The 17,710-nt window shown below is 38.6% G+C and overlaps 1 protein-coding gene across 1 annotated transcript; it reads right to left on the reverse strand.

The window, feature by feature from the left end:
- Positions 1-1,026: 1,026 nt before the first annotated feature.
- Positions 1,027-16,137, reverse strand: LOC132152800 (protein Wnt-10a-like). The gene is made up of 4 exons (XM_059561697.1): positions 15,662-16,137; positions 14,634-14,896; positions 12,133-12,506; positions 1,027-1,971 (listed from the first exon to the last, which is right to left on the reverse strand). Exons 1-4 carry the CDS (start codon positions 15,889-15,891, stop codon positions 1,504-1,506), a joined length of 1,335 nt encoding a protein of 444 aa, XP_059417680.1. The 5' UTR covers positions 15,892-16,137; the 3' UTR covers positions 1,027-1,503.
- Between the last annotated feature and the right edge of the window lie 1,573 nt (positions 16,138-17,710).

Raw genomic sequence — 17,710 nt, forward strand, 5'->3', positions numbered from 1 at the left:
CTCAGCTGACTGACTCGGTATATTTTTACAAATGCACTTTTGATGTTTTGACATATATTTTTACATAACAAAAAAAATCACACAAATAAATAAATATAACAACAACAAAGCAAACCAGAAGAACAGAACAAAATTAGCAGATTAAAACAAACAAACTTTCTTCTTCCATTATGGGACAATGTTTAAAATAACTGGTTGGAGTTCCTTTTAAAATGTAATGTCATTGTCAGATACTACTGTATATGAAAAATGGTAAATATGGGCAAAAGTTGATTATGATTTTTTTTGTAGAAACCTCATGATTTTTTCAAAATAAAAATAAATCTAAAACATATAGAAGTTTCTAACACTGGCCATGAACAGTTACTTTCATAAAATATCAAGTGATATTTTACTACTTTATGTAAGTCATAAAACACAAACAACTTTGAATGTTGAATAGTCATGTCTGAACACTTGTGCCACCTGAAGAATGTTCTGGCAAAAATTGAGATATTTTCTTTTTATATAAAGTCGAGTGAGTTGAGGGGACCTATAGCTACCACATTACGGGTGTGGTGATCAGGACGTGATTATACATATATCTAAATATCTATTGATTGAGATTAAAAGCTCTGGTGAATATGGTCCTGTTACAGTGAACAGAGGCACAGCCAACAGTTTGCAGGCAAACAACATACACACAAGCATCTTTAGAGGTTAAGTCCAGCTTCTTTTCATACATTTAGTCTCCTATAACCAATATCCAGATCCATGTAACAGTGTTGTCCTTTCCACAGGTCACCAGGACTGATCCACAGACTGTGCTTAAAAAGCCTATGAAGACCAGTTTACACTTTTGACAGTATTAAAGTGGTTATATATATATATATATATATATATATATATATATATATATATATATATATATATATATATATATATATATATATATGCTGTACAATCGCTGGAAATTTGAACAAGACATGCTGGCCTTTTTGAATTTATATTAACTGGTATATGATACCGTTTTTATACTCAGAGTTCATTTGGCAAACTCTTCTGGAAAAATGCTCTGTGCAAAGGTATTTATATTTATATATAGATATATTTATTTCTCTTCTTTATGTACCGGAATCCCATGCGTCTGCGTGGTGCTATATTACAGGACTAGGAGCCATTAATTTCTTAAAAAACTGAAACAAAACAAACACCATGTAGTGTCGATGAGTGCTCTGTTGGTAATTTACTCAACAATATATCCATATTCTTAATTTATTTAAATTAAAAATCCCTTATGAAATTATATGCAGTGCAAGTCCAAAATCAGTCTGAAATCTTGTGCTTGGACCCATGCAGTGCGCAAACACATGCACACTTCTCTAGCACTCAATTCATCTCAGTCTGCTTTTGTGCTTTCCATTTGAATCATGGAAATGGCAGTCCATTGCAAAAGGAGGGATTTCTCAGTTTTTCCCTACGTTTAATTTCTGTTTTTGTACATTTAATAGATGATTGCTTATTTCATTTGCAGACGCTGACCCACTCTGTTATCCTGCACTCCTCGCAAACAACGTAACAGCACCAGTGGAACTTGCAATTGCAGCGTTCGCTGCGAGTCTGCTGTAAGATGTTGTGGCCCCGGCCACAGCACAGGCTCTCACAGTTTTCCATTCCCTGGCTGGTCTTGTTACAGATCCGGCCCTGCGTCCCGGCAGAGTCCGATCCAGGGTCCCTCTCGCAGAAATCCGGCGACTTCTCAAAGTAGACAAGATCGTTAGCATTGGCTCTCCGTCGGTGCGTCGAGTGGGCATGCTCCACTTGACCTGTGTTTCTGTTGTGGGCTTTGATTAGCGTGGCGATATCGAAGCGATCCTTCAGCAGCGAGCCCACCGTTCTGAACTCTGGAGTCACCTGCCAGCAGGTCTTGAGCTGACAGCTTCCTGATGTGCCATGGCATTTGCATTTCCTCTTCATGTGGTCCACCACAACCTGCACACAAGCAAAACAGACGAGGAAGACATTAAAATCTGGAAACCACAGCATCTAGACCATAGCTGGCAATCTAGACCTAGCAAAGCAATGACTAAAGCTGTATTAGCGAAAAATCATCTTAGCTTTTATTATATGAATCACTGATTTGTGATGATTTGAAAATTATACAGATATTAATAGATGAGTCAATTATGTTTAAGGATGTAATCAGTCAGGAAAACAATTTTTTATGGTTTTAAATGGTTTTTTTATATATATAAAAAAATATTTTTTTAATCTTTATTTTGATTTTCATAACAGTGAACTGTTGATGACAACATCTTTTCATATTACATACATCATGTGTGAGAAATGATTCTTCAATCATTGATTTGTGCCATTTTTTTAAATTACAGAAGGTACAAGTTAATTAATAAAGTTCATTAATAAATTCATAAAGCTTAAGTTTTCATAAGGGTCTATATGGGTTATTTTCATATATATAAGTTTCTTTTTTCTGCATGTTTCTACATGTTGGTTAGACCGCATGACTTTGATTTGGCTGACAAAATTACTTCAAATACTTTTGTTAATATATTTTAACCTAGAAAATAACAAATGATGCCAAAATATACTTAATGAGTGTTATGTTATTGACAGATTTATTCAGCCAAGTACTGCTCATGCACTTTTTTTCCCTCTGTGGTTATAAGTTTCACCACATGACATATCAGAGTTGGAGATGAGGATGCCCTACTCACAAGTTCAGACCTCCCATTCTCTCAACAATGCACTCATCTGTCATCCCCAGCTATAAACTTTTAGATCCAATTACCAAGAGGAAGAGGGGCCACCCTCACTACTGACAGATGCCCCAGCACCCACCCATATCAACAACACTAGCACAAACATTAAGGTTTAGCAATCCCACATTTCACACTGTTTTGGGCTTCCTAGTGCTCACCATGGGACAAAACACAATTTGAACATCTTTAGAGATAAGTTGAGTTTTGTCTGTCAAAACTCAACGGATAAGGTTTCACTGTGCAAAATGAAGTTGAGCTTTTTCACGTCACTCAGTCATGCCTTATGTTTTTATTTCGTCAGCTCTATGCAGTGGCGTCTTTTTTTTTTTCAGTTTTTGAAATGACTTCAATCCTCCATGGGCGAGGCCTACTAAAACCGAATGTTCTGATATTTGACGGACAACTGTTGCCGTTCGCAGGTCACTTTCAGCAGTTGTCAAAAGCATACACCTCCTGTCCCTGAAGATTGTGAATTCTTCAGGCTATATGGTTTGCATGCCGGTGGTTTCTTTTTTAAGCTATTAGCCACCATAGGGACGCATGCAAATGCAGCAGGTCTGTTTTATATGAATGGGCTCAAAGAGTAAAGAGACAGATATGAAACAGATATCACACCCTTACTGAGGCCAAAGATAACAACTATCAATCACAACAATACGCCCACAATGGCAAATCAGGTACTACAAAACTGTTTCCACAAAACACTGACACAAGAATTTCAGGCTGATCGTGCTACGTCTGAGGTGAACACCCCAGTGGCACTCAAGTTAACTCTCGGTGATGCATAAACAAGGATTAACCTTGTGTAGCACCAGCCTTTTCATCATTTCAAAGTCGTTGCGGGATTGTTTCGAGAGACTGCAGCCTTCCGAAAGGAAGCCAAATCAGTTCCCTGAGGCCTAATGGGATGTGGGTACAGACAAATAAGGTTATTCAAATCCTTTCCCTTTGAGTGCAGAGAACCTGACGGGAATTTAAATGTCTCACCTCCAGCAGTTAGGAAGTGGACCTGCCTGCTCTTGCCATGTGCAGCCCATGCTAAGGAATCTACAAGGATAGGATGGAAGATCTCAGGGTCTGATTGCTCTTCTTCCTCCTCTGCCGTGACTCGGCACCTAAGGGCTGGAGTGGTGTGTGTGAAGTGGCAGCGGAGGAAGCGAGGAAGAAACAGGAAGTGCTCTCTTGGAAGCTGCTGCCCTGCTTAAGTGACAACAGGTTAATCTATCGGGTGTGTGGAGAGGTGGAGCGTCTGACTGAAGCCTGGCAGACCGTCTAGCCTGAGGAGCTACAGATGAAGTGCAGGAAGCGCAGCTCATTGCTGTGTCTGCCATGTACAGATTAACATCCTTAAAGTAAAGCCTGTCAAGTCTCTGCACTGCCCTGCTGGCACTGAATCAAACTTGTGAACCAATAGGCGTTATCGACACATTTGTTTCAATGTACCTTACAGTTTCTATAGGGATACAGTGCTTTTTATGTAGAGGAGCATACATTTACAGCACAACCGCATGCAATCACAGGATGTTCTGGAAATCTAAAGAGGGTGTCAGCACAGAAAAAACATATTTCAACCTTACAGAGAGCAAATCTTTTGGTTTGACAATTCTTTGGCAACAGCAGATTCACAGTGGAAGAAGAGTTGCAGTTATTCAGCATTTGATGTGTACAGTACAGCAACATGTGCTGCTCCAAAAGCTACTGTAACACAGCAGAAGCCACTATAAATGGATCTGCAAGCAAAACATATTAGGGCCTATAAACAGCACATTTTCTTTTCCGATATGCATTGGATGTGGATGTTTTGAAGGGTGTGCTGTAATTTCATTGGTGCAGAGCAAATTGAGAGCCACATCTGGGCCACTTTAATTGAAGAAAAAGTGAGACAGACAAGCCCATAAACTGGCACCAGACTGAGATCAAGTAAAACACATTGGTAGCACATTTGGAACACAGGCAGTAAACAGCAAAACAGTTGCACAGACCCTCATGTCAGATGCTTTTTCCTTCACAATACATCAACAATGCTAACACTAACATTTAAGCTAAGCAGCTTTTACAATAATATTAAATTATTTGGGATCTATCAATCAAGCCATGGATACAACTGAATATTTTCAAGAATACTATTAAACTGAAACCGCATTTGCAACACATTTAACTTTCTTAATGTGCTTTATTTCTGAGTGGGACTTTATTTTGTTCATCTGGGTTTCATTGGGGGTGAAAAATATTAGGGTATGATATTGTGGATAAAATAACTTTTCTCTGTCATCCCGCATTTAAATTAATGAATCATTGCTATTTATTCCTCTTAAAAACATGCTCAACATTAGTCAGTTGTGTACTATTCTTCCTGATTGTCTTTTTCTGTATAAAATAAGAGCAGATTTTTCTGAACAAATTAAAAATAATTTAATAATGATTTGTTTCATCTGTTCAGAAAATAAAAAAAGCACATTTATTTTGTTATTTGTGCATTTAAATAAATACACATCTAAAAATACTCATTTAAATAAATAATTGTATTAGTATACTTGATGCCACTATCTAAAGAAATTCCCAATGAGGGAATATATCACAGCAATTCCAGTGTGGTACAGAATTGCTATATGGTAGCAAGGCTGATTTCCTTTCTGATTAAGAGTTTACACATGGCAGTGATCAATATCCTTCAATCTACTGTACTGTAAACCTACTGCAGATAGTTCATCTGAGAACAAAAGCATCAATGAAGCAGCTTAAGTAGCACAGCAATCACCCCCTGTACAGGTGACAACAGATAAAAGATAATAGGCTTTAAAACTGCATTATTGGTTTCTTTAAATTCTGTCCTTTGATTCTAGCAGTCCAGTCTGTCACCACAAACAGAGACAATCACGTGTGGAACACTTTTGTGTTCAGGGCTTGTAGTCGAAGTAAGACACCATTAGGTAGACTATAAGCTGGAGAGTCCACTTAAGATCTAGGACAAAATGATGACAGGGTGCCTTTACAACATGATCCTCCATCTAATGGCTCTTGATGAATTGCTAAATGTGTATTGCTCTGTTCCTTTGATGTTTTAGAGGAGGCGTTCCACTAAAACCTCAATGCCCCTACATTCATCTTCATTAATTGTCTCGGATAGCTGCGTAAAGAGACCGTGATGTATTTGGTAAATAAAAAATGTTTACATTTAAATAAATTGTGGTGTATATAGCAAGGAGATGTAGAGGAAATGTCACTAATACTTTAAGGTCAAAACATTGTTCTTATAAATTGTGTTTCTGTACCGTCTCCTGCTCTTTGCTTGCTTTGCTCTAAAAGTAGAAATGCTGCTTGGCTTTCCAACCGGTCTTCATTGAGTGGAAGGAGCTCCAATGAAAACATGCAAAAAATAATTTACAACCCCACTAGACATTGCCATGTAATCAGCAACTACTGCAAACATAATAACATGCCCTGCCGGTCCACATGATGTTGCCAGAAGCAGTGAATGGCCAATTCTAAAACAATACAATTAAATCGATCTTCTTAATGAAGTTTCCTTTCCCCAACCCCCCTCTGTGTTGCCCTGGCCAGTGACAGTGTATTTGGGGAAGGAAGGGCGAATATCTTTCTACTTCCTGCTGTGTTTGATGTCTAAAATCTTTTGCTGGCTTCAAACATCTGTTCCCAAATAGCCAGCAGCCACTAATTAGAGCTTTTAACAAGACTGAACGTCGTGAGAACCAGAGGGTGGGCATGAGGCGACATGTACATCCCAGAAAAGTCACTACATTCCTTGACAAGTGGCTACCTTTCTCGGGGAGGGAGGTGAGGGAATGTTGGGTCGCAAACCTTGCAAATAACAAAAGCTCTGTGATACAGAGCATGTTCCTTTGTACCCGGCCGGAACCCTACGTCACATCACCCATCTGCCAAAATGATGGGACTCAACTGCCAAAGACAATGGGCTAAAAAGGGAAAAACATAAATATATCATTAATTTTTAGAAAATTAGTTTAATTAAAGATGGAGGATTACTTTCTCATCTTGTTGACACCGACTCAAGAAAACCTGCCAACAGTAACATATTTTGGTAGCAGCAAAGTTTCTTGTCTGTATGTTTTCTGACAATCAGGTTTGGATGCCAAACAGGCTTACTGGCAGGAGCAGAAGAAATATTGCATCTCTCTGTACATCACACCCTCGCTGGCAGCTTGATCAAACACCGCGCCTCCTAATTGAGCTTCTCAGACAGAAATCCTGAAATTCAAGCATCCTTTATAGATCACCCAATATAAATAACCATTAATCAGTTTAGAAACTGATAAAAATAAAGATCCTTTGAAGTGTCATCTCTGAGTCTTGCCAAAAAATATCTACAATGATCACGGTAATTATCATAAAAAAAATGTGGCATAATTCATCAATAACAAAGACCCTAGAAATTAACCAAATTTACAGTCTCTAGAACAATGTGCCTAATCATATACAGCGAGAGAGAACCGGGCATGAGAATTAGTAGATGTACTTTAGATGGCAAACACAGCTACTATCTGTTCATTTATTTGGGACTGACCAAGTATGTTTTGTCTGCATAATCAAGAGAACCAGAAAACTGATGGAACGATACAGAGACAAATTATAGAAGAGGAAGCAGCTAACAATGAACAATCTGTGACTCTGTCTGTGTGAACCTGCCAGTGAAGCCCATGTGAGCTTATCACGGTCATTTACACTTCAGCTCTGTACCGTCCTGATAAAGAGTGACAGCAGATTAATTCATGATGATATCTTACCTCCCACGTATAAAATCCACAGTGGATGAGCTGTCATTGTGTGAGGAGCAGCCACACCAAAAAAAGTTTAAATGACTAATTTTGAAGCTAAAAGCAATAGTGAAACTCTTAAAGGGGTCATGTAATGTGATTTCAATTTTTCCTTTCTCTTTGGAGTGTTACAAGCTCTTGGTGCATTAAGAAGATCTATAAAGTTGCAAAGACCAAAGTCTCAAATCCAAAGAGATATTCTTTATCAAAGTTAAGTCTCTGCCACGCCCCTCTAAAACGACTCTTTCTAATACGCTCCCACATGTCTACGTCACTATGTGGAAATATTTGCGTAATGCCACCCAAATGTTCACGCAAAGAAAGAAGGCATGGTTTCAGTAACCGAAATTAGTATTGAAGTAGCGATTTCAGGGAGATGCTGTGTGTATCTAAGTGAAAGCACTATATTTGGCCTTCTGAAAGTAGATGCATTTAGGAATCTTTAATATTACTTACAACAGAACAGCAACAAATTTAATGGATGACTGTTTCATGAACCTAGGAAAGGATGTATTTCTGAATTTGCTACAAACAATCTGGCACTTCTGAATCAGCTACTGTAAGTATGTTTTGTTATTAGTTTAAGTATTTGCAATTGAATATTCAAATGCGGAATTTTGCTTGCACGCGTGTGTGTGTGTGTGTGTGTTTGTGTGAGAGAGAGAGAGAGAGAGAGAGAGAGAGAGAGAGAGAGATAGAGAAAGACTGTCACACAGTGGAGTCAGCGGTCTTAACCGTCTGTTGCTTGTTTACTGCAAACACATACAATCTTCATCACTGTGTCTGTCACACGACTCTGTTCCCCTTTCGAGCTTGAACTGATGGTAAAACTAAGGACATTATTAACTGTCTTTAAATTTATTTTGAAAGATGAACCTCGCGGTTGTGGAAAAGGGCGTTACATTTCCGACGAGTGTATGCGGTGTTCTGCAAATCACAATACACTGGCTCAGTTGGCCAATCAGAGCAGACTGCACTTGTCGGAAGGAGGGACTTTGTAGAAAATGACGCTTTTGAGAGAGGCGGGGCATAGAGGACATACAGGTGCTGGTCATATAATTAGAATATCATCAAAAGGTTGATTTATTTAATTAATTCCATTCAAAAAGTGAAGCTTTTTTCAAATGTTTATTTCTTTTAATTTTGATGATTACAACAGACAACTAAGGAAAATCCCAAATTCATTATCTCAGAAAATTATAATATAAATTAAGACTAATACAAAGAAAGGATTTTTATAAATCTTGGCCAACTAAAAAGTATAAAAATGAAAAGTATGAGCATGTACAGCACTCAATACTTAGTTGGGGCTCCTTTTGCTGAATTACTTTAGCAATGTGGCGTGGCATGGAGTCGATCAGTCTGTGGCTCTGCTCAGCTGTTATGAGAGCCCAGGTTGCTCTGATAGTGCCTTCAGCTCTTCTGCATTGTTTGGCCTGACATATCACATCTTCCTCTTCTCAATACCTCATAGATTTTCTATAGATTGGCCAATTAAGAACAGGGATACCATGGTCCTTAAACCAGATACTGGTAGCTTTGGCACTGTGTGCAGGTGCCAAGTCCTGTTGGAAAATGAAATCTGTATCTCCATAAATTTGGTCAGCAGCAGGAAGCATGCAGTGCTCTAAAACTTCCTGGTATACGGCTGTGTTGACCTTGGACCTCAGAAAACACAGTGGACAAAGACCAGCAGATCACATGGCACCCCAAACCATCACTGATTGTGGAAACTTTACACTGGACCTCAAGAAACGTGGATTGTGTGCGTCTCCTCTCTTTTCCTCCAGACTCTGGGACCCTGATATCCAAAGGAAATGCAAAATTTACTTTCATCAGAGCACAGTCCTTTTTGAAGCAAGACGCTTCTGACGCTGTCTGCTGTTCAAGAGTGGCTGGACACAAGGAATACGACAGCTGAAACCCATGTCTTGCATATGTCTTTGTGTAGTGGTTCTTGAAGCACTGACTCCAGCTGCACTCCACTCTTTGTGAATCTCCCCCAAATTTTTGGATGGGTTTTGTTTCACAATCCTCTCCAGGGTGCGGTTATCCCTATTGCTTGTACACTTTTTTCTATCACATCTTTTCCTTCCCTTAGCCTCTCAATTAATGTGCTTGGACACAGAGCTCAGCCCTCCTTGTGCAAGGTGTCAATGGTCATCTTTTGGACAACTGTCAATTCAGCAGTCTTCCCCATGATTGTGTAGCCTACAGAACTAGACTGAGAGACCATTTAAAGGCTTTGCAGGTGTTAATTGTTGCGTTAATTAGCTGATTAGAGTGTAGCACCAGGTGTCTTCAGTATTGAACCTACTCACAATATTCTAATTTTCTGAGATACTGAATTTGGGATTTTCCTTAGTTGTCAGTTATAATCATCAAAATTAAAAGAAATAAATATTTGAAATATATCAGTCTGTGTAATGAATAAATATAATATACAAGTTTCACTTTTTGAATGGAATTAGTGAAATAAATCAACTTATTGATGATATTCTAATTATATGACCAGCACCTGTACAATTATGTACAGTATTTGAAAAGTAATGTGTTTTTTTTTAACATTAAAGCATGTAAACATATTCTGTTACACCAAATACACAAAAATAATGATCTTTAAAAAGGCCTCATATAACCCCTTTAAAATACTGTAGTGCTCAATCAGTAGAGCGTAGCGCTAGGAGTGCCAAGGTCATGGCTTTGATTCCCAGAGAATGCATGAACTGGTAAAAATGTATCTCTTGAAAGCAATGGAAGTTTCTATTGAGAAAAATGCCTGCCAAATTTGTTACCTCAGGATTACAAGAAGAGAAATAGTACAAACACTTCTAATCCAACTACACTATACATAGCTGACAAACATGCACAGTCTAATATTTGAAGTTTAACTATAACATGGTTGCTGTTAGACTGTGCTATTTTGCAAAATGCAGTAGCTCACATGATTTGAATTTATAATACATATTTTCAAAAGAATATATCAGTAAAATGTAAGTTATGCATAATGGGATTTACAGTAAAATAACATTAAACAGCTCAAGCAAACTGTCTTGCCACTTGAGTTTCTTTGAGAATATCTTTTGTATCAGAGCAACCATGAAATAACTAACAGAGGCTGTGGAAAAATGGCAAAACCGAAGATGTCCACATGTACTTTTTCACCAGCTCTGTTAGTAGTTGGAATGTTGTAGCGATAGCCTTTTTTTCAAAATCTTTGTAGTTTCTCTCACTCTACATAATAATAAATTAAAAAAGGCAAATTCCAACTTATTTTTGCATGGTTTCTGCCTCTGTCTACATAATGCAGTCATCTTGCAACTCCTAACCAAGTTAGGATACTCTTTCCAGTGTTCTTACATCATTTAAGAAGATAATTTAAGAATTCTAACTATGAAGCACGATTGTGTAAAAACTGCTTGAGTGATCATTAACAATGATGATCTTTACACAACTGTGATCTATTTGCTTATGTTTGAAACTTGTTGTGTAAAAAATGCTATATGATATTCTTTACAGAAGTAAACAAGTTTTTAGGATGGGTAACTTGGACTAAAGAGTGAAGAAAAACCAATAAACAAGTGGCCAGATAACTTAAAAAAATCCCTCAGGTCTGTTGGAAACACTGCTCCTAATGCTCCTCATGAAGTTCTGAAAATACCTAGAGCGTGTAAAGATGTTATCAAATCAAAGAGTAAAGAATCTAAAATATAAGACAGTTTTGATTTGATGAAACACAAGTAACAAGCAATGATTCAGAAAGGCCATTAGGATCCATCAGATCTTTACCCTATCCATGTCCTGTCATTCCTCTCAGTGCATTTAACTTAACTGCTCTACAGTGCCACTAATCTGCCTCTTATTATCTAATTAGTACAACACAGGCAAAAAGACAACACCTCGATCTCTTACATCACACATTGCCACCAGGAAGATCTCACTGATCAAAGGCAACACCAGGGAAGGCATATTTTGCTAAAAATCTTAAATGCCTTTTTTAAACATTCCCAAATCCAAAGATAACACGTTTCAGAGAAGCACATGTTTACTTTTGCTCGAGTGGAGTTATTGCTCATTTAAGTGTTTTGTTGTTGGTAGGTGGTTCGGGGGGTGCGTGGAGATCGGAAAAGATTCATGAGAGCACCTAATTGAGCATAGACTGGGCACCAGCTTGTCTGTTTAGATGCAGGCAGGGCCTCGCTTTAGAAAAACCAACGATCACACGACTCACAAATAAAAATGTTAGGCTTGGCAAAACAGACAGGGATGTAGCTTTCAAGAGCACAGCTGCAACATGAGCGTCCCTTAATGTTTAACTGCCGCTCGGAGGAAATCTGTAGCTTCTAGGTACATCAAAAGAAGGAACTCAACCGCTATTGTCTCCTATAGTACATGGGACACGATTATAGTATCTCAGTAGAAAAGAAGCGCTCATCTTTGAACACTGCGTTTTAAAGCACCTTGAAAGGGAGCGTAAGTTGATCCCTTTGCACTCGTTGGAAATGCAATCCAACACTGCTGATTCATTCAGGCTTAGTGTCACACATCACACACACAGCCAACGTAACGCCGTCTCTCACCTGCCTGCCAACTTTGTTGTTATGAAGTCTCATTCTGGAGTGAATGTCTCTGTATGTCTCACGGGAGTCTAGGAACTCCTTGGAGAAGCGTTCCCCAAACTCTACGTTGGGACTGCAACCGCCCCATTCCCAGGAGTCCTGGGGGCCGAGAGTGTCGGCGGGAAAGTGTTCCATCACGCCGTGCACCATGCCTTTACCCCGGTTGATAGCCTCCAGCTGGAGACGATTGAGTTTGATCCTGAATGCCTCCTCATCCCCTCTGCGTTTCTCGTCACAGCCGCAGGCTTTTAGCTTGCCCATGGCGCAGGCGTTGGACACGGCGTGCACCACACCGGCCGCTGCGATGGCATATGCAAACGCGCTTTCTCTGAAACCTGCCAAAGAGACAATACAAGAAATTATTCAGGCAAGCCTTGCTCAAACGTTGTTTATCCACAGCCCACTTTGCCCCTGGAATTTTTCTCTCTGTGCTTTGTGGAGAAGAATGCTATCGTATTTGAGGAAACCACTTGAGCCCTGATGTTTGAAAGCAGTACCAGTATATTCCTTCAAACAACAAGCGACAGAAAGACCTCACAGGACAAAGCTAGTGAATGCTGCACTGCTCTTAAGCATCCAAAGCATACACAATCTGGAACAATGGAGAAGGTGTGGAGGGCTCTGGTTAGCGTGGCTTAGGCACGGACATGCACATCTGTGCACAGGCTCTGCGCTGAGCTCAAAAACGTGGCTGCAATTAACCTGGCTACCGTTAGCGGCCGTTTGATCTGCACTAATCACATGCTGCTCATCTGGATTTCAGCTCTCATCCGCTGCACTCTTTACTGGACCTGAAGTGCGGCAGACTTTAAGGCTTTCCGACAAGATTTAAGAAATTCCTCAGCAAATATGTTTGAACACATGAGAGCCACATGTAGTAGTAGCAAGTTGTGTTGTTGTTCTCATATAAGAATACTTAATTACAGCGTTTTTTTCTTCTTTCTTTCTAGGGTTTCCACACTGAGGAAGGTGCCTGCATGTGCTATAGGCTTGTTGAAAACTAATGGTCTCAAACAATAATAAATGGCGGTTTCATAAAAGCAGACTCTCCTGAATAACTTTCAGGGCAGATGGCGAATTAAAGAAGGTCATGCTCAGGAACATGAAAGAGCCCATAAAGGCTAAATAGTTTATAGTTCCCTCTGCTTGCTAAAATCAAAGGGCAGTCCTTCATCATAAAAAGACCCTCTTAAGTACACATACAATTCCTGTTTTTGCTGTTAAATCGTAAAAAAACATTATAAAAATAAAAAATAAAGATAAAAAATAAAAGCCTATGAAATGACTACCTTGCCTTTAAAATAATCAAAAATCTGAAAGCATATGAATCTCTTTCTCGACAGACAGACAGATAGATAGATAGATCCAAGTTTGAACAAGTTTTAAACTGGCCATGACCCCACGTCTACAGCTTAAAAAGCATGTTTAATGCAGATTGGGGTTTGTCTTATTAGGCCTGTATATGCAGCCTCGCCTCAGTGTCCTTTTTGGCCATCTCTGGCAGCGATTACAAATGACTAAAGTGCCTTTGAGACTTAAATCTGGTGTGAAGCATTTAGTGTCTGGAATTCACTGTGTTTTACAAAAATGCTTGCTGATGGCAGAGCTGCCCTTGGGGCTCAGAGCAAAGATCTGAGATAGCTGAATGATGTTCAATTGATCATTTCAAAACACAGAAACTCACACTTATTAAGACACACACCCACCCACAGTGACATACACTCATGCACAGGAAACCTGCATGCTGAAATACACACACGCGCACAAACACGACACCAGCCGGTGCTGCTTTTTTTCTGTCCAATCCTCTCATGATTCTGTGGGGGGCAAATGGCACTTAGGCACAGGCCAGAAGACACATACATGGAAATGCTGTTTTAGATTTCCTTCCAAGCCAATGATAGACCTGGAACAAATCAATCTAACAAATAATTTAAAGTGAGAGGTACGCCCGGCTGCGCTGATGGTGGAGGAAGTGGGAAAATGAATTAAAGATTGAAGGAAACTGTCACTTTGGGTTACAGAAACTAACTAAACAGGTTTATGCTTTTGCCACTGAGGGTTGGGAAAATGGTGAAAGCAAATTCACAGTACTTGCACTGGAACAGAGTAAAATGCATTAACTGACCAGGGAAGCCCTCTTGCAGGATATTTACATCCACTCTTGAAGTGATATATGCCTATGGCTGATAAAGCTTTCCTACTATCAAACATTTATGCCTGTTTGCAGTATACAAACTTCAAGTTCGCCAATATGGATCCATTTCCAGCTAACCAAACCAATTTACATGTGGTCTAGTTTGTTAATAAAGTACATAAACCAACTTTTTTGTACTTCTAATCACCAGCCCCAAGAGAAGCAAAGACCAAACCAGATTCTCCCAATTTTTTCCCCAGAATGTTCACAAACTTAAAAAGGCACTATTTCAACATGGGTTCATTAGGTTCATTCTGTTTCTTACCCCTGCTGAAGACAACACTCTCATAGGGGATCTTGTTCCTGGTCTCTAGACTTGAGCAGTTCCAGCGGTGTCCTCTGAACTGATGCTGGCACTCATAGATGGCGATCTGGATGCCTTGTATGGCTGAGGCCGTCACATCTGGATGCCTCATACATACATCCAGCTGTTTCTTTGTCAGGCCAGGCAGGGTCAAACACACCGTGTTGGCATTGAGAATAGGGTCAAAGGGGATCTTTAGTCCCAGGATCTCGTTTGAGTCTGCCCTAGAAGACAGAATGAAACCTTATCAATTATCCAAATACATCTGCACGAAAAAAGGTAATAAATAAAGAAGTGATAAATAATAAATACCCTGTGTTCTTTTGCATTGTGTAAGTGTTTATAATATACAAAAGATCCTTTATTACTAGGTCATACAAACCTGCTGTTGCCAAAAGTGACAAAAGTACCACCGAGTTGTCTAATGCTCATGACTATTACAAAATACACCATGTACTGGTAATAGATACCATAAGCATGCAGAAAATATGGCATCAAAAATGGTTGATTTGAGACAATTACAAATAAGTTTACTTGACAAATTGCAGATGTAAAGCTACTTCCATAACAGCACATATAAGAAAAGTTACGTAAAATTATATATAAACAACTACAAACTTAGCTCATCTGTAAACTACTGCTAAATTGCAAATTAAAATATAATAACATAGGCCTAAGTAATAAATAATCAAAAAAATATTTTTTTAAGTGAATTCACTGATATTAAATGAAACTCTTAGCACTTTATGACACTGACAATACATTACAAAAGAGTTAAAACTTCCAAAGATGTAAATCCCAAAACGGATGTAAATAACTTTAAAAACGTCTTTTGTTGTTTTTGAAAGTTTTATGATGCACTTAAGTAAAGAATACCATGGCAGTTCATTTAGTTTATGTTTGTGAGCAAATGTGTGCAGTAAATATTAACGTGCAGAAACGATTGCAATCGTTCAAATTTGACACGAAACATCTGAGCAAGTTCTTACCTTTGAACTAGAAGCGACGCCAAAGATAAAGAACAGAAGAGTCGAAATAAAAAGTAATCCATGCTGCTGCTGGTGCACTTTTGCAAAACTCTCTCACAACAGCTCTTCTGCTCGAGGAGAAGATCCGTCCAATACGCGCTCAGCTTTCCAGCGATCAGCTTCAGATCGTCCAAATCTGACGAAAAATAAAATGATGCTGGAGAGTACCAAGCGATGTCGTGATACCTCATTCATGAAACCACTTTACAACTTTTCTGCTGTAGATATCAGTTTGAGCTTTCAGAATGAATGAAAATGTGAGCCTCCGCTGAGATATCATCTGACACAACTCATGTACACATCAGAGTAACTCAGACTCTGAGCTATCTACTGTCTTCAGGACTTCTGATGTTTGCCTTATCTTGATGGCACTTAGATACACTTAACTCTCTGCCAGCCCACCTCTACGTCAGCACACACACACTCACTTACTCACACACACACAGCAGACTGCACGCCGTTCAGGACAAGTGCCTCATTAGACAAATCCCGATTGAACCGATAAACAGGGAAGTTACGACTCATTGGAATGTGAGGGATCGTTCAAGGACAGATAGAGAATGCTAGACTCTAATGAGGTACTTTCATGCTATGAAAATGGATAAAAATTAATGCTAAAGAATTTGACTGAGATACTGTAGACGACAAAAATAACATATCAGATAAGCATATATCTATAAATAGTACTTAAATGATCTTGAGCAAAAAAAAAAAAAAAAGAAAAAAAGGAAGCTTTGACCACCTCTTATTAAAATAAATAAGTACATTTTAATGTTAAACGATTTTATTGTGCCCTTTTATGAATGGTTTTGTGTTCCATAACTGTTAAAATGTTAACACTTTTTGGACATGTTGTCACAAAAAGTCAACATTTGTTTAGTTAACTATATCTTTTATTCTTTCTATTACATAATAAAAACATTTGTAAAAAAAAAAATCCAAATATGTATTTTCCTATAGTAATTTCACAGAGAATGGTCTCTTAATAATATAAAATACAATGTTTGTCTTATTTCTTTAAACTTACTGTCTATTTTTTTTCTTTCTTTCTTGGTGTTTATGTTACCTGGAAATGCAATTATGGACACTGAATTTATAGTAAACCCGTGACAAATGCAAAATACAGCCACATCTTACATGCTGGGAAAGGAGCCAAAAGCCCATTAAAGCTGAAACCTTCCCGCAGCTTTTGTAATGTTGAAATTCCATATGCTCCTTTGTAATTCTTAATTTGAAGACTTAAATGAAGAGTGTGTGCACAGTGGTATCAATAAAGAAAACCACAAAAAGTACCTTGAATGTGGCAGGGTGCATTTAGTCACAGTGAAGTCACAAGGAGGGAGTTGGTACGGTTTAAAACTTCAGTCTTGAATGAGGGTGAACGGCCCCTGCTGACTTCGAATGAATTGATAATGATCTCTGTCTTCAATTAGGCACCATCACAGCTTAGTTTTTTATTGCTAGCTCATGACGAGTTAAAAACATTACAATGGACACATTCCCACTTGAATGGTTACCAGTAAGATGTCGCAATGTCAAAAAAACTAAATCCTGCTTCCATCTGGTGTGGATCCTTGCCAAGATTTTAACACATGGTGATTTTAATTGTGTCCTAGTGTCCACTGGGGAACCCCTTTCTGTGTGATCTATTTAATCGTAAAGCATTAAGATAATTTAATAATGACATTTTTTTTTCCATGGCTGAACAACACATCTTCTAATCATGAGTTAAATGCCTGAGAAAGACATAATTTAGTAAAAGGCAAAATCATTACAGCAATTTTACATTGATTAATCACATAATGATTTCTGTCTTGTGATGTAATGACTCATATAAGCAAAAAACTGTTTTGTTCATTGATTGTAGTGATTACCAGAAGAGTCCCAAGGCAAAAGAAAATGCTAAATTGGAATTTCCCACGATAAAGAGGTGTGCTGCGAGTAGCGTGCTCTTTTCCTTGCTGAAATGGCATTGTAGATGGTAATAGCTCTTGTCCTTGTCCAAATGGT

This window comes from Carassius carassius, chromosome 11 (genome assembly GCF_963082965.1).
Source record: "Carassius carassius chromosome 11, fCarCar2.1, whole genome shotgun sequence".
Lineage (NCBI taxonomy): Eukaryota > Metazoa > Chordata > Actinopteri > Cypriniformes > Cyprinidae > Carassius > Carassius carassius.

Bases quoted from the DNA above. Each gene is read 5' to 3' on its own strand.
- LOC132152800 (XM_059561697.1), bottom strand. From the start codon at position 15,891: ATGAGGTATCACGACATCGCTTGGTACTCTCCAGCATCATTTTATTTT. The intron at 12,507-14,633 runs GTAAGAAACAGA...TCTCTTTGGCAG, and splicing joins GAGTGTTGTCTTCAGCAGGG to GTTTCAGAGAAAGCGCGTTT. The intron at 1,972-12,132 runs GTGAGAGACGGC...GCTTGTGTGCAG, and splicing joins ACAACAAAGTTGGCAGGCAG to GTTGTGGTGGACCACATGAA.